This window comes from Pecten maximus, chromosome 16 (assembly GCF_902652985.1).
Source record: "Pecten maximus chromosome 16, xPecMax1.1, whole genome shotgun sequence".
In the NCBI taxonomy this organism is placed as follows: domain Eukaryota; kingdom Metazoa; phylum Mollusca; class Bivalvia; order Pectinida; family Pectinidae; genus Pecten; species Pecten maximus.
The window spans coordinates 8,917,991-8,941,193 of record NC_047030.1 but is presented as its reverse complement, the minus strand read 5'-3'; the positions used below and the strand labels follow the sequence as shown (position 1 = coordinate 8,941,193).

Here is a 23,203-nt window from a genome sequence, read left to right as displayed (position 1 = left end):
CTAGATCTGGTCTTCTAATTGCCTTAATTTGTCCAGAAACGTAGACTAAGATTCCACCACCCGCAAAATTTCGATCAGCTCTAAAGGGGTCTGTAAAACCTTCCAATTTAATATCACACATAGAGATATTATCATCGAGATGGGTTTCTGTAAGAGATATAATACTATACTCACTTGCTATATCCTCAATATAACTTAATTTATTACGAATACTGCGAACATTCAAATGAAAAATCGACATACCATTAATTTCAGGGCCTGGATTTAACTCAACATCCATACACATACGCATTAATGTTATCAAGATAATAGTAAATACGTTATTGTTTAAATAAATCTGCATGCATAATAGGAACAATTTACAAAAATACTTGGGGCATTTCATAATATTACTTAGTTGTACTGAAATATTTAACAAAAATATTTGTTTTTTCATAGATAAACTATGCGCTTTAATGTAGAAGAGTCCGATCGCAATCCTATGACACATTGTACTATTACCCATTATCAAAAATTTCACGACTCTGTCGGATGCGATCTGACATTCTACTTTCGAGCGTACATGTATTGAAAACGTGAACAGTATGTTTGTGCGAACAGGTGAGACTACAAGTAATTAGGGACACAATAGAGTTGAGAAGGGATAGGGAAAGGAACATAAAACACAGGCGAGATATGATATATATGCTAGAAATATAGAGCATGATCGAGAGCATTTGGGAATAGGTAAGTATTAAACATACTAATGCGGTTTAATATATATATACGGGTTGTAATTTGTAGGGACGCTCTGTTAGCGAACATTTGTGATTAATAACACTTCAGGGATTTTATGTGAGCTTCAGACACTTAAAAGCATATATTTGTTAATATTAATTAGCATCGGCGCTGATTTTTATCGTTATATTTTCATTTGACGCTAACACCACCTGCAATATTTAGGCAGACAATCTTGATGAAAATATTTTATTTTGTAATAAAATTACTTAGAAGCTTATATTTATAATGCCATGTGATTAAGTAAGAAAGCGATTACATATTATTGAAACTGATCTGTTTAATGATAATAAAACTTCAAGGTGTTTTATATTTTATTGTTCAAGCAATTTTAACAATTCTCACGATATGTTTGATTTTAATTATATATTTGTCGCGCCAGTTTGTGTATAATTGTTATCTATTATTAGTGCCCGTGGTTCATATTTTAAGTAAAATCAACTTAAAGCGTTACACTTGGTTGATGTTACAAGGCTTCGCTCACTTTATAACGAGACATTTGGTAGATTTCCTGCAATCAAAACTGTAAGAGGAATCGATAAACCTTTACATGGTATTTAATACATTTCCTGTACTAAACTTTAATCGGAATTGCTAGGGAAAAAATGTTTAATATCCTTTTCCTGTGATGTTAACATCTCTCTAGAAAGAAGTAGTGGTTTCCTTCTCATTCTTTGTATTGCTGGTGGTCTAGAGTACTGTAAACGTGGTTATTTTCGCGGGAGGGGGGGGGGGGGGGTAATTTCGCGATTTCCATATGTAAACTATACGCGTTGGGGTAATTTTCGCGATCGATCCACCTTCGTTTGTAGTTCGAGATTATGCAAATTGATATCAAAATAATACGCGTGAGGGAAATTTTCGCGATCAGAAGGACTCCGTGTAATAGGAGTAAATTTCCCCTCGCCTAAATTTCCACGTTTAGAGTATAAAAAGATGTTTCTTTGCGTTCATAGCTGTTTCAGGATAAACTTGACATGTCCTAGCATTTCATTCTCTTAATGTGAACTTTATATTATGTGATGACATGACATGTTTATTTTAACATGAATGGCGGTTTTAATGGGTATTCAGAATAAATATATTATTAAGTGTGTATTTTAATAGATATGGCGATATTTTCTGTGTACCTGGGCTTCAAGGTATATGGCGTTATGAGATGTGTATATAATATGCTGTATTATATTTATAAGCATGATGATTTCAATTTCCTTATTTATTGTTAATTTTCCATTCTAGATAGCAACATCTCTGCATCAGAGGTGTTTGATACTTGTTGATTTGCCTGGTGGTTCTATTTTAACCACCCTAGTACTCATCAATAGAGACGTCTTACCCTCTATCAACACCTGGTCTTATTTCCATTGTGCCTCGTTAATATTTCGCCCTCGTTTATAAGATTTTAAGTTTGAATTAAGTGTTCGTTATTACCTCGATATTCTGAGTTGATTTAAATATGTTTGGTGGTGAGGAATGTGTGTATTTTAATGGCTACGATAATATGTAATTGTGAATTCGAATATGTATTTTAATATGAAAGGTTTGTTTTCGAATAACATCATTATCTCAAACTTGATGTCGGTTAATATTATTGTGTTGATTAACTGGAATGTGTATAGATTTCTAACAACACCTGAATGAATAGTTCAGTACTTACGTCATATAGATACATATATTATTGTGTTTCATGTGACGTACATTGGTGTGGATTAATCAGAAATCACGCTTCCGTTGCATCTGGAATGAGAATCCCTGTTATTGAATACATTATGTTGTCTCTGTTTTGATGACATCAATGCTTTTGTATCTTTCTTCGTTTTTCTACACTCACGCGATATCAATGCATGTAACACGTACTGCAGTCAAGCAGATTTTGTGGTTTGCTGGAAATAATTCGCTCTGTCTCTGTCCCACTAAATCGCCTTACAGCCAGTCTACTGTGTGGTCACTGTAACAACTAGCTATTTACTTCATGTTAAGATATTTCCCGGTGGTTGCCGAGCACAGATCCTAGATCCCATGGAGGAAAGAACAAAACACGTTTGTTGAGAGAAAGTGATACGCATCTCCTCACACGGGGTCCCCAGAAGGGGCGATCACTCCAATATCATACACTGACCTGCAATCTAGCATTTTGCACTCCACACCTAAAATATTTATATTGTAATAATTAGATGTGGAATCGACGTGCTGCTGTCCTAAGGTCTAAAGTTTACCTTCGCTCCAATAAGCAAGATAACTTCATGTCTGAGTTTTCACATTTTTGGCATATAATATCATTTGCGAGAACAAGTTATGTCAACAGAATCTGTTATTGTGATGACGTCCTCAATATCTATAAATATAATCCATCGAGACACCCATTATCAATGGTCTTAAAGAAGAAACGCAAGCCCCCAAAAAAGGGAAAATCAAATAGAAGTAGGACTAAGGAACTCCCAAATAGTGAATGGAAACCAGTCATAGTCATGAAATTAGATACAATGATACGAATTATTTTACCTGTTCCATTTCATATTAATTACAAAATGTTTTATCAAACTATCTTCATTCCACTGAATAGGTCAAATTGAATTATGCACAGAAGGATTTAAGAAGGAAGTAAGTGCCCGTTGTGTCTTTGTGTCCATTCACGAACCTGAATAGCTAATATTTCTTATAAAGGAGGACCAGCGCTACCCTTATTAACATTATTTACAAATAACAGATGGATAATCAGTCGAATACATGTTTACAGTATACCAGGTCATGTAATGATACACATTGTTTAAATTTGAATTACATGTTGATGCTTGCCTACCTTCATAGCAGATATGTTTTTTTTTATTGTGCCATTTCTATATTGATGCTTGTGTACTATTACCTACATAGGGCAGATGTTTTTTTTATTGTACCATTTCTATATTAATGCTTGTGTACTATTACCTACATAGGATAGATGTTGTTTTATAGTACCAATTCCTTATTAATGCTTGTGTACTATTACCTACATAGGATAGATGTTGTTTTATAGTACCAATTCCATATTAATGCTTGTGTACTATTACCTACGTAGGATAGATGTTGTTTTATAGTACCAATTCCATATTAATGCTTGTGTACTATTACCTACATAGGATAGATGCTTTTTTATTGTACCATTTCTATATTAATGCTTGTGTACTATTACCTACATAGGATATATGTTGTTTTACAGTACCAATTCCATATTAATGCTTGTGTACTATTACCTACATAGGATAGATGTTGTTTTATAGTACCAATTCCATATTAATGCTTGTGTACTATTACCTACATAGGATAGATGTTGTTTTATTGTACCAATTCCATATTAATGCTTGTGTACTATTACCTACATAGGATAGATGTTGTTTTATTGTACCAATTCCATATTAATGCTTGTGTACTATTACCTACATAGGATAGATGTTGTTTTATAGTACTAATTCCATATTAATGCTTGCGAACTATTACCTACATAGGATTGATGTTGTTTATAGTACCAATTCCATATCAATGCTTGTGTACTATTACCTACATAGGATAGATGTTGTTTTATAATACCAATTCCATATTAATGCTTGTGTACTATTACCTACATAGGATAGATGTTGTTTTATAGTACCAATTCCATATCAATGCTTGTGTACTATTACCTACATAGGATAGATGTTGTTTTATAGTACCAATTCCATATTAATGCTTGTGTACTATTACCTACATAGGATAGATGTTGTTTTATAGTACCAATTCCATATTAATGCTTGCGTACTATTACCTACATAGCAGAGATGTTTTTTTTATTGTACTGTTAGAGCTAACGGTCGGTAAAGCAGACCGTAGTTTTGGTTACATACCCACTCAAATTCTGCTTTGAAACGTGAAAACACATCACGTGTCATGACAGTATACAAACTCTCTGACGGATATAATTATCAAAGATAAACGTGACAAAATGAACGTGACAACCTACTGCTGTACAATAAATAGACTATGATCCGATCATTCTTATAGCAAGGCTTTGGGCGATCCACTTGGTCGTGGTATATCTAATATGTGTCACATGCATTTGTCTAGATCACGTGTCTGTCCGATATATTGACATGTGTAGATTCGGGAAGACAAAGTATACTGTATTTCAGTTAAGGTCACAAGGAAAAAGTACACAGTATATAATCACGACTGCTCAAACATATCTTGACTTTTATTTGGTTAATTATCATGTTCTTCATCTTTTACATCATCTAATACAAGTGCCATGGTCATTTCCTGACAACAATTTAAAGATCTGGCGCGGCATCCATGTCAATCACACCATTTCACGTTTGACCATCCCGTCCCCGGCGTTGTCTCACGTTAATTCCGTTAAATCTACGCTGGAGTTGAACTGGGCTACCGTGGCCGTCAGAATTATTGTATGAACGTAGTTTTAACAGTCAAACAATTATCACGATGCGGAAGCTCAGTAAAACAAGGTAAACACGAGAAAACATGAGTAATTAATAGGCCTTCAAAAACTTGCATGCGGTTCGTTGTGTCACATTTCGCAACGTTTAGAGTAGAGCATGTTTTTATAACGGCTGTTTTACGATTGTCGCGGGTTTTGTCTTCTTTCGCCACGTTCTGGCACGACGTTTCGGCACGTTTTGTTACGACTCTCACGGAAAGCTATGTTATGGTAGACATTTTCGCACGTTTAGTCACGACTCTCACGGAAAGCTAGGTTATGGTAGACATTTTGGCACGTTTTATCACGGCTGTCACGGAAAGCTAGGTTATGGTAGACGTTTCGGCACGTTTTGTCAAGACTCTTACGGAAACCTAAGTTATGGTAGACGTTTCGGCACGTTTTGTCAAGACCCTCACGGAAAGCTAGGTTATGGTAGACGTTTCGCCACGCTTAGTCACGACTCTCACGGAAAGCTAGGTTATGGTAGACGTTCCGGCACGTTTTGCCACGACTCTAACGGAAAGCTATGTTATGGTAGACGTTTCTGCACGTTTAGTCACGGCTCTCACAGAAAGCTACATTTTGTATGTTATGGTAGACGTTTCGCCACGCTAAGTCACGACTCTCACGCAAAGCTAGGTTATGGTAGACGTTTCAGCACGTTTTGTCATGACTCTCAACGAAAAGCTAGGTTATGGTAGACGTTTCGCCACGTTAAGTCACGACTCTCACGCAAAGCAAGGTTATGGTAGACGTTTCAGCACGTTTTGTCATGACTCTCAACGAAAAGCTAGGTTATGGTAGACGTTTCGGCACGTTTTATCACGACTCTCACGGAAAGCTAGGTTATGGTAGACGTTTCGGCAGTTTTGTCCCGACTCTCACGGAAAGCTAGGTTATGGTAGGCGTTTCGCCACGTTTTGTCACGACTCTCACGGAAAGCTAGGTTACGGTAGACGTTTCGGCACGTTTTGTCATGACTCTCAACGAAAAGCTAGGTTACGGTAGACGTTTCGGCACGTTTTGTCCCGACTCTTACGGAAAGCTAGGTTATGGTAGACGTTTCGCCTTGTTTTGTCACGGTTCTCACGGAAAGCTAAGTTATGGTAGACGTTTCGGCACGTTTTGTCACGACTCTCACGGAAAGTAATCAACGTCCACCACCAGTAAATGAACAGAAGCTGCCTGAAGAGCCATTCACTACCGCTAGATAAAGAGGGGCACAGTTGCTGCTGACCCGATTACTGAACGGGAACCTGAACTGAGTTTGAAGAAATTGAGTAAGACGCACTTGGTAGAACAGGGCAGTCCTAAGTCCCGTAAACACTGAATGCATGCTCTCAGCAAGCCTGAAAACTTAACTTCATCCTCTGGGATCATTCAGGATGACTTCGGTTGTTCACAATATTGAGCACCTAGTACCACTACATCATCCATTGGACGACATGGTTCCCAGTTATTGCCCACTTGCATACCAAACGTTGGCAAACCTCAATACATGATTCCTCACAAATGTTCCTATAGAGACTGGCTGTGTTTTAGCTGGAGAATTAGGTTTCCGATTCGTTTACCTTTTGTTGGAGTTTCTTATCTGTATTTTGATGTCATGTCGGATCCTATATTTTATAATCGATTTTAAGGTTTAAATTGTTGTACGTGTGATCTGCTTTGACGTTCCTCCTTAAATAACAAATAAAAAACTTCAGATATGCCTGCCATTCGAATGTTTTACTATATTCCAGCGTGTTTCTGTGTACTCGGAATGACCTGGGTGTATTAACATGACGCGCCCTCCCCATTGAGCAGAAGACGATTACGCTTCGTGAACGTCTGGTCTAATTTTCCTTGGTATCAAATGTCGTCATGTTAATCGTTATCATGTTCATGTTTACCCCTAATTCTAACACGATTCGTTTGATTGGTTATTGACCGTGTTCTAATCTGCGATAGAACCATGATATATCGTGTTAAGCCACGCCCCGTTTCTAATCAAAACAATTTGGCGTTAGGTTCGACTCTTAGCGAAATTCAACACTCCGCATCATTTATGATTGATGACCCACGGTCTCGAGTTGAAACCAAATTTCATGTTCTAATCGCCAGTATAGCCACTCAAAACAACGTACTTTCCCCTAAATTTAATATGAACAACGATAGCCTTTACATTTCTGTATTCTTGTATTCTTAGCTTGGTTTTAATGATCGCCGTAAAAGTGATTCGTACTGTAGGTATATATACTGTGTGGTCTATCCATTTTCATGTCACCATAAATACCAACGAAGTATGTATCAATTCCCTGTTCCGCCGTAAATTCCATCCGAGAATAGAATCTACTTTTAAAATGTTCAATATTTCAGTACTTCTCGTCTTGACTAGAGCAGTACTGTACCTTCCGGCTGACGCAATCCGATAAATCGTGATAGACAAAAAAGCGATCTCAACAATAAGCTGACGTATTGCTTCCCCGTCTAAGTCGTTAACATTTCAGTACACAAATCAATTACTGTCGGAAATAATTGTGACATAACAATTCCTTACTTTCTAACTGATCATAGACATGAAAGGGGCTAATCAAAGTCCATCTTTTCTTATATTTTACTTTGAAAAAGTTAGATATACAAATTGATTGTTCGCGGATATATTTTGGTCGCAGTGTATACGACTGTTCCAGAGAGTGGTGCGTGTACCCGCTTCGTTGACACGATTCGAGAGCCCCTGTCCCATACAGTGGATTATATATGACGTCGATCTCTCGTGAGTCGCTTTCGTTGATGTGCCACTCAGTGGAATAGTGTTACTGCTATGATAGTCGCCGTGTCTCCTCAGACAGAAGGTTTACTAGGCGGTGTGATGGTGTTACCATTCCAGCATCAGCTACAGAGGAGGACATGTTGTAGGAGTAGTGGGACAGTCGTGTGTATATAACCAGGGTCATTTATTGAAACCAAACTAAAACTTATTGAATGGATCAGACGGCTGGATGTATATGTTATGATGGACGTTGTGGGGTGTATCCGTCCGAGCTGGTTAGCTGGCCTGACTTATGAAGATATTGACACAATAGTTATGATATACTTTACTTCAGGATTTCAAAATCGTCATAACACCATGAAGGTATGTTGACTTACTACTTATATGAAAAAAATATTTTATGAACATTTTATTTTAGATCGTGAAGATATTGTTTTACAAATTCAATATAAAATATAAAATGTGTAATAAAACCTGGGTATATGATAAAACAGAGATGAAATCAAAAGTTGATAAAAAGGACAATTTCAGGACATAAGCAGATAAAATCTAGTAGCTAAATTCGTAGCCAGTATTTTTAATCACAACACCGTTTAAAAATCTTTTTCTGACATAATCTACCAAATTTCACTAATTTCGTGCCCATTTTGCTGATATTATACTAATTCGATGTTAAATGCGACCCAAATTGTTTCCAAAAACATGAATATTTTTCTTTCACCAAGTTTTATGTTTCAAAGACAACATAATATATTTCTGATATCCTAGTGATAAGTGTGTAGATAGAGAAACAGGTTTTCGTTAAACAGAATTAAGTTGTTGTTTTTTCCTGTTAAGATGAGTGTGTATTAGCCAACACCTGGCTGTGCATTGCATACTTATCTATCATTTGTATTAAAGACTAATGCCTCGGTGCACATTTTCGGAAAAAAAAAATGATATACCGCTTGTCACTAACAGAAGTTATCAAACGAAACATTTTTATTCATTATTATATTGATATACATTTCATTTTTAAGAAGGAAAAGGAGAATGAATAAATGTATGACTAGTGAAATAACATTTCGATAATATAAGAATCCATTGTCAGTCCAACACATCCTCTCTAAGTCGTCAATAAACAAAATATATTAGGATGTCTGGAGTTTCCAGTGAATGGCAGGACTAGAATAGTAAAGTGAGTAACGATCCCAGACATTACCTTAAATATTCATCAAATATCCGCCTCTAACCGAGTCCACTAGACATGGGCATTACTGTGAGTTCTCTATCAAACTTCGCTCTCGGTACCTAGACTGTTGTGGTACCAGCCATGATATCACATAAAGACAAAAACATTATATGTCCTATCACGCCGCCTGCGTAACTGTAAACCATGCACATGTTTATGTATGCACTAGTTATGTAAGGATTGCATTTAAAAGTGTCTTATCTGCTTCACAAACTATACCTTAGGTAACAAATTAAGTAGTAACCGACTATCCATGTCATTAAATAGCAAAAGATATTTCTACACGAATAAAGGTCTCTGTAGGTAAAATATATGAAATTGTTTTAATAAAAGAGATATGTAAGAAGTAAATATAAACTTTATTTATTTTACAACAATTGCGAAACAAATCATATCAACTTATTATTTATCACTCTTGTTGGCCCGGATGGAAGCGCGCGAGGGGTCTTACTGTGGAAGGAAACCGGAGTACCCGGGAAAAACCCACGTGGTAGGGCAGGTGACCCCCATACCTGTTCACCTCCGATCGGGGTATCGAACTCCGACCGCCTAGGTGGAAAGACAAATGTGTTAGCACAGGGTCAGCCGACCACCCTAATAAAGTGGTGGTACAGTGCCATATACACGTAGTAGAGCTCTGTAACCGTTGGGAAATCATGTTTGTCCTCCCTGTGATATCTACATAGAAATCCCCCTCTTCTATCATCCACAGACTTAAATAACATTATACCTGTTAAAGATTTCTCTGTCCAACCTATAGTGTATGCCAGGTAGCGCGTGCTGGCAATAATCAATGACATTACCGCAACAATACAATGACGTTACTGCAACAATTTAATGACGTCATGTCCATATTCTGTTGCATCGCAATAAGCGGATGATGCGTAAATGAAATTGTATGTTGGGAGAAAAATAATCATTCTCTACCTTGAGGACGTGACTGGAAATATCCAATCCTCGTTGATATATTTTAAGGACCATGAACCGGGGTTTTTCTCTATCGCACTCTCAAGTTAAAGGAAGACTATTGATAACTAAAAAATGACGTATTGATCACTACAAATAGTTCCTGTTATTATAACTTTTAAATGTAAGTTTCAAATTTACATTATGTATAAAGATTCATCAACGGCAAGATACTTGTAAAGAAGCTGTCTTATGCCATGAAATTCATGCGTGTGTAGAAACTTCCACTATATAGGTCACAGAGGAGAAATGATATTTAAATGATAAGTTGTACTGTTCTGTTGGTGGCAGCAGGCGTGTAATATCATATATAAAGTCATTAGAAATATGATTTATAATTCATAAATATAGATACAGGTTCAGATTGATATATAGCTCATACATATAAGCCTGCTAGGTAAGATATCATATACATTATGATATTAAGTAGATAGATAGTATATGTATTGAGCATATAGAAAATAATGAAATTTGCATACAGACTACATACAATTGCATAACATTTCAGTGGGTAAATATTAACCGTACGTAATGGCCTATTAAGCACAATTTATCAGGCTATTGGTATAACACGTTATAGATACAGTATGTAAGTCTCGTGTTATTATCATGTATATATCCATAGTTTCCACAAGTAACTATATCACTGACGGGTCCTAGGCAATCGAAACAGTTGTATGATGTCCCTAGTATCACTGACGAGTCCTAGAAGAATAAAACATCTGTATAATGTCCCTAACATCACTGACATACTAGATGGACGAAACAGCTGTATGATGTCCCTAACATCACTGACGAGTCCTATAAGAACAAAAGAGCTGTATGATGTCCCTAACATCACTGACATAATAGATGGACAAAACAGCTTTATGATGTCCCTAACATCACTGACATACTAGATGGACGAAACAGCTGTATGATGTCCCTAACATCACTGACGTGTCCTAGAATGACCAAACATCTGTATGATGTCCCTAACATCACTGACGAGTACTAGAAAGACCAATCAGCTGTATGATGTCCCTTGTATCACTGACGAGTCCTAGAAAGACCAATCAGCTGTATGGTGTCCCTAACATCACTAACGAGACCTAGAAGGACGAAACAGCTGTATGATGTCCCTAGTATAACTGACGATTACAAATGGACGAAACATCTGTATGTTGTAGTTTAATTTATTTAAGGCTGTACTGTATCTGATTCTAAAATTCTATTGAAATGTGTTAATATCTTGTGTCCTTTGTACAAGCCCGTCAGATACTAAAATCTGGTGAGGAGCTCAGATATTAAAAGATTGAAATACTAGTAGTATTGGTATGAATGCGACACAGGTGGCTCGGGATAGATTTATTTAACGTTTTTCAAATCCTCCAGGGTACGAATCAATGTTGTTTGTGTAAAAGATATATTGTCAAAATGCCGTGTGTATTTAGAAATGGATTAAGAACGACCTTCCAAGTGTTTATCCAGCTTAGCTTCGTCTGAATGAAAAGGTGTGAATATTTATGTTCATCGTTATAATAGAATTAAGCCCACAAAACTGCACTTCACCTTTGAAATACATGTATCTAAATAGCGAAAAGTATTGGTATTATGTATTTCCCAATAGATTTGGTTTGTATGCCCTGGGTATACTGCCATCCTTCTGACCTTGTTTACTCCGCACGTGACTTACACGGGAAATAATGACCTTGAGACAACTCATTAGTTCTTATCCATAACAAATCGTATCATTGTGGATTTTGTTGGACTCAGAATTAAAAATAATTAACTTTCATCGATGACTTTGCTTTATTAAAGTAAAATTATGCATTCGATAGGTCGCATTTCTATCCCCATTACATAATCCAGTTTCGATAAGTTCATAGTGAAAATTAAGTCAGTGATATTCCTGTTGTTATGTCCCCAGTAGAAGTAGATTATCCATTTAACTTCATTATTAGTATATTAATCATCCACCGTTTATTTATTAGATAACCCAGCTGCATTAATTTCCAATATATATTCCTATTGTTTTCATTCCCAAAAGATCACCACGTCTAAAACCTGTTATGGAGACAAGTCAGTCACCTTAATTAAGACGATAATCCAGTTAAATCTATAATCCAATTTTATACATCCCCATTAGATAATCAAGTTTCGATCACAATATAGTCACCATAACTTCCAGTAGCTGCATTAATTCGCAAGAGATTTACCAACCGACAATTAAACAGATAATCTAACTAAAGTACATTATACAGTTACCTTATTTCCTAGGAATAGTTTGCTGGCCGTCTGGAGGGAATAATACCCCTGATGATGTGTACGCCTGAACGAGTTTTATAAATAAATGTTCATTTCCCTAAAAGTTGAAGTTACGGTCTCAATTGAGTTGAAATTCAATTGATAACACGTGTTAGACGTCTAAGTTACCATTTTACGACAGTTTTATATATAGGAAAGCAGTTTAAAGCGGCGTGAAAAAACTTATCATTTTTTACTTGATGTTTGGCCTTGCATAACTGATATTGCATGTGTATAATATTATACAGTGTATGTACTTGCGGGACAATCATGAAACATGTGCGTGTTGTGTAATATGCCAATGAAAACACGACGAGTATATTAGGGCCAGGGCAATCGTTTCTGAATATAACATGTACTGCATATAGCATCGAACGAGACAAAAATATACGTGCACGTGCGATGCAGATGTCACAGGCAAGCTGTTTTACTACTTATGAACGCGTGCAATGGACTTTTAATATCCTGTGTGACGTGATTGTGTAAATATATTATTCTCTCATTGACGTACTCATACTACGTTTTAAAAGTAAGAGCAAACATTTCTTTTCGCCCGGTTAACAAACATGGGGATCTGAGAATTTGTCAGAGTCCTGGCGTATTTTAACTAGCAATTGTTTCAATTTAATAAAATGTTTAATACAACCCCATAAACCTTCTATACAATATTCCATGTGTACCAGGATATATTAAATTACACACAGCTTGCAGAAAATTACAAGATCTCTGTGTAAAAAACTGAAATATCAAAGGATATACGGTAGTTACGGAAAAAAATAAATAACTATGACTAAACAAGCGAAACCTGTTCTATTAAATATAGAGTAAACTAGAATATTTATGAAGAACAATTCAATTACCTAACTTATCTACAGATCTATATCTGATTCTCACTAAAGAAAAAAAAGTATTTGAGTGGACAAAGCACTTGACGATTTCAATTATTTATAGAACTATGTATGGTGTACTGGTGTTACACGGTGAAAGTTTTATTTATAGAACAATGTATGGTCTACTGGTGTTACACGGTGAAAGTTTTATTTATAGAACTATGTATGGTCTACTGGTTTTACACGGTGAAAGTTTTATTTATACAACAATGTATGGTCTACTGGTGTTACACGGTGAAAGTTTTATTTATAGAACAATGTATGGTCTACTGGTTTTACACGGTGAAAGTTTTATTTATACAACAATATATGGTCTACTGGTGTTACACGGTGAAAGTTTTATTTATAGAACAATATATGGTCTACTGGTGTTACACGGTGAAAGTTTTATTTATATAACTATGTATGGCCTACTGGTGTTACACGTAATATCTTTATTTATATAACTATGTATGGTCTACTGGTTTTACACGGTGAAAGCTTTATTTATAAACAAACGTAGAGTAATGAATGTATACATTAATTATGACAGAGTAAGGATTACCTTGTGATGGAACAGTGATTGTTAAATATCGATTAACCTTTTCCTCTCATCGTTTACGTCTATATTTAGAACAATTACCTTTCGCCCTCATTATTACCTCTTTACCACAAACAGTAGCATGGTTTGTCTTACTACGAATAACTCCCCATGTCAATTAAATACACAAGTCTATTATCTTAGATACCAACATTTTCCATATTATATCCTCTCGTGATTTGTCCTTATTATCACATTTTAATGTTACAGTTTGGCTTCTATTCCTTATAAAGTTTGGAGATATGACAGAGTTTGGGCGCTAGGCTCACCACTCTGTTACCATGACTATTTTCATAGGAGAATTCTTTCACTTCTCTCATTTTCATTAATATCATTTGCTAATCAACCTTCCACCATTAGTAATTCAGTCATATTTTTCTTGTACTAATCCTTCCTACATGTTTCTCCTCTCTCAATTTCCTCATCTTTAATAATTTAAATAAGCGTTAACTCGGCCTCATCATCAGCGTCATCACAGAACCTCTTCCCACGCGATTTGTTGTGGGTAGATATTGATATATTGATTATATAAAATGGGATTTGACAACATGATCACTACAAGTGAGTTCTATTGTCACTGATACATTAATACAGGATTATGTGTCGGTTTCCTGCTGCAGGACGTGGAATGCATGTCAGGTAGGAAGGGACGTGACGTCACCAGATCCGTTAATCGATATCTCTACTTGTTATGTATGAGGTAGAGAGGAAAACCATTAACGGTATATGGTATATCTTATCGTTTTAAATACCTTCAAATCATTCGTTCGACACATTTCGTCGACATCAAAGGGAATGTATCATATCAACATACTATTGGAAGTTTAAATATCTGTTCAGAAGCTTTCAATATCTAATGTAGTGTGTTTCGTTCAACACCTAATTTACACGTGTATATATTTGCTCATTTTTATACAAATCATTAACAACATACAATGTATTACATACACACCAACAAAAATGTACAGCCACACTTAAAAATAAAACTTTACAAAATGCTATTAATGAGTTCATTCTATTTCTAATGATCTTGTGAGTTGCGTTAAGTATATAATGCACCGTGATTGCTTCAAACAATACCATCTTATATGAAAGATGCAAGAGCTGACCATGTGTGGCAGATTTTAATTGTACATAGTTATAAGGTCGACTTCTAGCTTCGCTTGAGGGGAGATTTCCCTTTAGCTGAGTCGGTAGAGCGGCGGACCAGTAAGCCCAGGGTCGCTGGTTCGATCCTCAGTAGAACACACTACTCTCTTTCCTGTTACACATGATTTACATAAACTCTGACTTTGGCATGCACATTTTATGTAACCTTGATTTACAGAAATTCGGACATGCACACTTTTCAGAGTTATAGACACTGCTGGTGGACATTTTTTCCCAAGTTTACCGCATTCATGCATGTCACGTTTATGTTATGATGAACACCAGTATCAGAAAAATTACCAAATTGATGCAACTATTCGTTAACTGAACAAACCCTTGTATATTTTAGCATTTTGTTTAACCGATTCTAACTCTTACTTTCCGTTCTGGATATCACAAATCTAAAGCATCCTCCTCCTTCTTGGTGATATACTAATGCTACTACAAATGACTATATTTTGACCCCTTTATTTTTAATGCTGTGTTAACAAATAGAGGTTACACAACGAGTGGTTGTTGGATATGGAATTTATTTCACACGAGTAAGTTATTTTTTAAAAGTTACAAAAGACACGAGCTTTAGCGAGTGTTTTTTGCAACTTTAAAAAAAAACTTACGAGTGTGAAATAAATTCCATATCCAACAATTTCGAGTCGTGTGACCTGTTTCTACCACAATAATATCGGCTTGAATCAAAGGGAAACGTGGCCAAGTATAATTTCGCGTATGCAAATAAAGTGTACCGGTGACGTCCGGGACCCGATGATGTGACGTCATTAGATTATTGATGACGTCAATAACAATTGCAGCTTGGGTCAAAGTTCACCGTGTTAGCCAATCGAAATGCGTACAGAGTTTATACCACGTGTGGTATAAACAGATTGTTAATCAACAGCTGTAATGATTAACTGATGGTCTGAGAGTTGAATAACACAGGGTATTGTGGTAGAAACAATGTTTTCATTTAATGGTTAATCGTTATGATCACTTACATTCAAACAACAACAACAAAATAATTTAGTATCTTTTTTTCAATATTAATCCATCTTAGATATCTGGAGCGACATTTGCACAGAACACCTGCGACCCAACCCCATACCGCCATTAGGTGAAACACTTTCTTTAATTATGCATTCTGCTCGATCGTTCGATCGTTAAATGGCGCAGTGAAAATAATAACCACTGTTTGTGATAATATATCCGAATTATCCAATAAAATCGTTTTGCAATAACGTTCCAAAAATGACCTAATACTATGGTTCGATGTTTATCAACATATTTTTTAAACAAAAAAACAAACATTTTAGAATATTCCTTTAGCACAAGGAACATAATATGAGTAAATGGTATAATTTGCTATATTGCTTCCTAATAAAACCTAAAATTGTTTTTCTCGTTACATATTTATACCTATAGGGCAAAATCGAAAATATCTCATACCGATCATCTAATTGGCATTCCTATAAAACCAGCCAAGCAGAAACAAGCTTAAATTCCACTTACCGGTAATCTATCTCATATAAACATCGTTCTTTGATTCGGTCTGAAAATAGAAAATCGGGAAAACAGATAGAGTATGACCTAGTTAAGTTCTCAAGCAGCTCGCACTTGCCCGTTTCCTTGCCATGGTCGCGTTGTATGCCATTTCGGCTTTAACGAGTAGATTATGCCAAGAGCAAAATACAGCACAAAGGGTAAACCCATCATCTCTTACTTTTAGTCGTTTCTTGTGTATCATTAAAAACTCATTTTTGCGCAGAAGCAACTGAAAAGCACAAAAGTGATAATAGAATACAATTTTGAAATATCTTTATAACGACTTGTCTATATTCCCTTGTCTGAAATGTGTTCATCGTTAACAGACTGGAAATGATGTAGTATTAGAATACGGAGCTGTAAGACTTCAGACGTCTGTTGTTTACATCGTGTTGGGGCAAAAATCTATTTGTCAGACAAAATAACAGGAAAATAACCTGGAAAAACAGGGAAGATGATGTAATCTTTTGAAAAGTGCACTGACATTGGAATCAAATCCAGTTCAAATGACCGGATAGATTCCATCTATAGAAAAAATCCTTGAATCCTCGCCGACCATGCTTGGGCACTGAATTCAGTGATTGACTCCGCAAAATGGTTGTTATATATGCAGTGGAGTCCTTGTATCAGGTATCGACTGAACCGTCGTAAACATGTACAGGGATCTGGTAGGCTTTGCGTCCGACATCGACTAAATTATTGTATTTATATACATTGTTAAAATAGCCTATGCTGCAAGAGGTGACCAAACTGTAATAGATATATGCAGTGATTAGATTTTTTCCATAATGACTATATATTAACCATTTGCACATCCACGTACAAGGCAAAACGACCAAATTTAGCCTGATACTTCTAACCCCATAATGGTATGGTAAATAATGGCGTAAAGCAAGCTCAATATTGTATTTAACTGCCTATTCATTTTCCAGACTGTCTTCAAGATTGGTTGTTTTGTATTCCTTTGCCCTTACTGCTGATTATCAAGTGTACCGATACTTTTATTGCTGGTAGGCGTGCAAAACCCGTTGTCTGTAACCATTTCTCATGTACAAAAAAAAAATGTAAGACCTGTCCGTTATATTTTCAGCTGTTACAGTGCCTCGATACATTGACATAGACAAATATAGATTGACTCAGTAAAACAAGACAAATACCTTGTACTGTTACTAATTTTCTATTCTTTTCTTTTTTACATTACAGATCATCTCCCATAATCATCAACTAATGAACAGAACACTTACACAGTTCCAACATGGAAAGGACAATTAATTCATCGGAAAGAGCGCCATCTCTAGAGCTGTACACGGCGATTCCTCTATCCCTAGTCACCATGGAAACAGTCCGGTGTCGGAACTGCTCCCTTATCAATCAGTCCACAGCGGGTGTTATGGATGTTTCTAAACCTGGAATCGTGATAGATGTTTATCCGGAGTTTATCGGTTATGCTTACACAATTGAAAGCGTTTTCGTTGGAATTATTCTATTCTTTCTAATTATTCTCACAGTGGCTGGAAATGTTATTGTACTTATAGCCGTATTTTCGAACCGGAAGTTACGGACGGTATCTAATATGTTCATTGTATCGCTGAGTCTGACAGATCTTTTCGTCGGAACAATAGTCATGATACCCGCGGCCCTTAATGAAATTTTCGACGAGTGGATATTAGCCAGAGAGTTTTGCTCGATATGGGTGTCATTTGATGTCATGTTGACCAGTGCCTCCATATTGAATGTTTGTTTGATAAGCATTGACCGCTATATCGCCATTATGACACCACTTAGGTACCGGTCACTGATGACAAACCGGCGGGCTATCCTTATGCTTTTGGTAGTGTGGGGGATAGCCATACTTTCTTCATTTGTCCCCGTGGAGAACGGACTACATAATCCAAATCTGCCAACGCTAGAAAACTTGACGATATTTAGTGACCAACCCCAGTGTATATTTATAGTGAGTTTCCCGTACGCGGTTATAGCGGGATCAGTGACTATACTGCTACCCATCATTGTAGCCCTCACTCTGTACTGGAGGGTGTCCAATGAGGCTAAACGACAGGCTTTTCTTGTTGGTAGCCTGATCGCCGCGGGAAATGTGCTTCTCGGACAACATGTGGCTGCCAAACACATCCGTGAACCCTTCACAAGGAAAGCCACAGTGACTCTGGGCATCATAGTAGGCGCCTTCGTGGTGACATGGACGCCATTCTTAATTGCCAATAGCATTGACGCATATTTACATGTGATTCCCGTTAAGTTATTTACGGCATTCGTGTGGTTAGGGTATTGCAACAGTTTAATTAATCCCATCATTTATCCGTTGTTTATGAGAGACTTTCGGAAAGTGTACAAATCTATGTTTACGAAGTGTTGTCCGTATGTAAAGAAGATAAAGTCCCTCAGAAAAGATAAAGTATATAGGTGCATTCCTTCTCCAAAATGTCAACAACGCAAAGCTGTAATATAAGAAGCAGTGCATACACGTTACATTTGTATGTTTAATTTCACTTCATCAAGATAGTATTCAAAAGCAGTAAATAATAATATTTTTTCATGTTTTCGCTGTTAAATTACATATTTTGCTTATGGATGTCAAAATTGTCGCTCTATATTCGTAATTACTGGTTTGTTATTTATACATATACATGTTCATGTGTTAAGAGGCCAATTTGGTCAAGGATCATATAATCATACTCTAGTTCATTCTGTGATATTTATAATGATAATGTGAGATGGGAGTGACGAAGGTTATATTACATAACGTAACAGTGTGGTAAGACAGTGTGGTACCAAAGTGTGGTAACACAGTGTGGTAAGACGGTGTGGTAACATAAAAGAAAAGCTATATTCTTAGCATGAGCGAGTGGCGCGAGAGTGTGGGTTGTTTTGTTAATGTGACAGGAGTTTGTAAATTGCGCTTTATTATTCTGTAACTATCCAATCATTTTAAACACAAAAATCCTTTTCATAAAAATTCCAAGACAGATGAAAACAAATGTCCCTCTGGTTAAACAATATCAGAATAGAAATTAATAAAAAGTGATAAAAGTGATTTTAGGAATAAGAGATAATTCAGCGAACAAGATATTCAGGAGACAATTAAGATTAATATATATCATCAATTAGCCCCAAAACAACAGATCGCAGCCCTTAAATAATGTTTACTATGTTAGCAGGCTTTTAAAGTTATTGTTCTATTTTGAATGATTTAGACAACTATTGGTATATTGACAAATTAGTACCGTGTTTAGCTTTCACTGTTTTTGATCCACTAGTTAGTTGAAGTAATGACATAATATCCCACAACCATTCGACCTCAATCATCTAATGTGAACATCATTATCTGATAACTATTTATCTGATAGACCCTCCCTATGTCGATATGGGTTTAAATAACGCCCATAAATACCCGACTTATACGAAGCGAAAGCGAGAGTCCCAGACAATAGCAATAGCTGCAGATTGCTTTACAAGATCACAAATCAAATTATCTGTGTACAAAAATCCTTTAACACGAGGACAGAAATAGACGTCGTCCCACTAAGGTTAATATAGGGTTTATATAGTTACTAAATGCGTAGGCTACGTAACCGCTGGGCGACCGACACACTAAGACTATTTTTGTAACATGAAGTTAATGGCAATTTGCTGTAATACCAGCATCAGTGATATTATTGATCTAGCAATTAGAAGGGGGGAATGTGGCGTTGAAATGTGTGTTTTAACATGTACGTGCCGCATACTATCGGATAAGACTACGCCTTGGATATCAAACCTGCATGGTTTGTGAATGCAAATTCATTTTCAACTGTGTTTGTTTGTTGGAAATACACATAGATAATCTTAAAAAAAAAAAAAAAAAAAAAAGCATTATCTTTGTAATTGAATTACAAATTAAAGAATATACACTAAACCTTTACAAAATGGAGCTGGTCACGAGTCATTTCGTATATCATTTTACGAATGACCACCAAAGGCAAAAGATAATAACAAGATATGCAGCAAGCAATATAATAGTTTAATTCAAAAAGATATAAATAAGGGTAAATCTACTAATATGCGATTAAATAAATTAGTTCCGCTGACTCGGCAGTTTTGCTGTCTGCCACTCAATATTAAAGGTACTACAGCTATTTTTACAATGGTATGGCCCAGTAAACTTTGTCTATAGTATACCCACACAGCTGGTAACAAATTGGTTAAATCGCCCGTGGACAGAACATTAAACATTTTAACAAAAGAGGACATTACTTTCTCTCGAAAGCACTTTTATGTAAAGTATGATGTTAATTCCGTGAATCAATACACAACATTTACTAGCATGGAGGTTTAATCTTCTCTAATGAAAACATCAGTTTAAAATATCGTTAAAATAAGGTCTGAAAAGGCTAGCAGTGGTCACAAGGTAATAGTATAATCTGGACCGTTGTCCGAGTTCAATTATTCACTTTGCTTTTCCGACATTATGGACCTTCTGAGAAGTCATATTCCGTTATAGTGTATATACTGCAAGCGCACTAATTAATAACTAACTAACAGATAGGAGTGATGATGAAAGGACGTACCAACATTTTTTAATATAGAATTTGTAGATAAGGTAATTAGCGCTATAATCATTTAGTGCAGTGCTTCCACCGCGAAAATATGTACGTCTACAGTAAGCAAAGCTGTATGTAAAGAAAATATCCATTCTTGTATTTTTCATGGCATATGCATCGCTTCAGTTTAGACTTCTGACGTCACAAAGGTATACTGCGAGAAACATTGTTACACAATACACTGGAAAAGAAAGGGTTTTCCGATATACTGAAATTTAAAAGCTTATCCCGTGCTAATATTCAGTAATGATATATGCCGCAGTAAGTCATGCAAGTCAAACTGGTGATATTGCTGTAACGAAAAGTCGAACTGTCAATGTTCTTTTAGAAAACTAGCGTTTGGGTTATCACTTATTCCGTGATTCAACGGAAGCAAAATTCATATTAACCGTTGAAAGCGAAATGCTGTGACCTCATAGTTGTAGACAGTTAAATCGTTATTACATCACGTGATAACTTATAGGACTCCGAAATAAAGTAATTTAACTCATTAATTGGGTTTTCGCAACAGGCCCGTTTCTAATAGTTGACGCCAAATGTCTTGAGTTTGCGAAAAACAAAAATAAACCTAGATTATTTTAAGCTTAAATTCAATTTCAGTTCTTATAATGATAATTGAATATGTTCATGACACAAAACCACAATTACTTTATCACAGTTCCCGCAGGCGGTATACGTGTATAAATCGGGCAGCCAAATTATCCGTATTTTGATAACTTCTCCGCCATTGAACCGCCAACAAATAATTGAGATCTGAGAGTACAGTTGTTCTTATATAACTAGAGGATATGGTTAACGTGCTATACACAGTGAACACGAGGAATATATAGCCTATCGCTAATATATATCACGCGAGTAACAGACAATTGTAGTATGGGAACAAATATTTCATTTTCATTATACAAAATGTCATTACAAACAGCATGACATATTTTATCAAGCTTCACGCAATTATTTAAAAAAAAATCTATTTCAGACGAATCATTATTTCAGAAATCTTAAAAGTGTGACCATCTCGGAATTGAAATAGAGATATGCTATAATAGATGATAAAGGTAAACCAAACATCAGGTATAACAGTTTGAAAGGTTTCTATGAGAACTTTAAATGTTTCTTTGTTTTATTGAGTAATTTCATCTGCATCATAACTCTCAAGGTTAGATAAATGTTAATAAATATTCAATTCACAAACTAAGAAAAAGTTCATAGACGCATTTAGATTACTGTGTATGAGAATGGTGTGTGAGGAAGATTATGAGTGTGTATATGTATGTGTGTGAGTATATGGAATGTATTTGTTGAGAGGTCACCCAGGCTTATCTAGCAAAGTGATGCTTTATTGATAATGAGATCAGATGATGCCTGTTTTGAATTTATATTATCACATATAAACGTTTTAAAAGGCAATATTTGTTTCATACTGCGACCATGACAAAGTGTAGGAGATGTTTAATGGTGTTGTTCCAGTAGAGCGACGTCTATGCCATGTTGTGATCATAATAAATTGTTCTAGTCTTTCATTTGGTTGTACTGGCGTCCATATATACACACTAATCCCTAGTGTATCGTGAGTATCCGTCGTTATGTTGTTATCCAAGAAACAATGATAAACTGACAAAAATATAATAAAATGCCAAAAATTAATATCCGTTTTTTCGTTATGATTGATTTTGTTTTGTTTCATTTTCTTTTTTACAATTAGATTTTGTATTTTCGGGTGACATATTGGCAACGCACTTTCATCTAGGCGGCCGGGGTTCGATTCTCCGATCGGACATGGACATATGTGGTCGGGTCACCTGCCCAATCACATGGGTTTTCTCTGAGTATCCGTCCTCCTACAACAAGACAGATTAATATAAGTTAATGTGGTTTTTTTTCAATTGTTGTAAAATAAATTAAGTTTACATGCAAGATATCAGCACTTTCATTACTTTAGATTTATATACAATAAAGCAAAAGGTTAATTCAATGGTATCAAGTAGTTT

The 23,203-nt window shown here is 35.9% G+C and overlaps 1 protein-coding gene across 2 annotated transcripts in view; it reads left to right on the top strand.

Annotated features, from left to right (window-relative positions):
• The window catches only part of LOC117345122 (5-hydroxytryptamine receptor 1-like), a 49,875-nt gene extending 27,016 nt beyond the window's left edge, over positions 1 to 22,859 (top strand). The window contains exons 1-2 of one of the 2 annotated variants that reach the window (XM_033908081.1): positions 7,992 to 8,342; positions 17,821 to 22,859. In XM_033908081.1, coding sequence (XP_033763972.1) covers positions 17,873 to 19,084 — 1,212 coding nt within the window. In that variant the 5' untranslated portion in view covers positions 7,992 to 8,342; positions 17,821 to 17,872 and the 3' untranslated portion in view covers positions 19,085 to 22,859. Of the gene's footprint in view, positions 1 to 7,991; positions 8,343 to 17,820 lie in introns of those variants that run through there. The other variant, XM_033908083.1, reaches the window with a different exon arrangement.
• Positions 22,860 to 23,203: the final 344 nt, after the last annotated feature.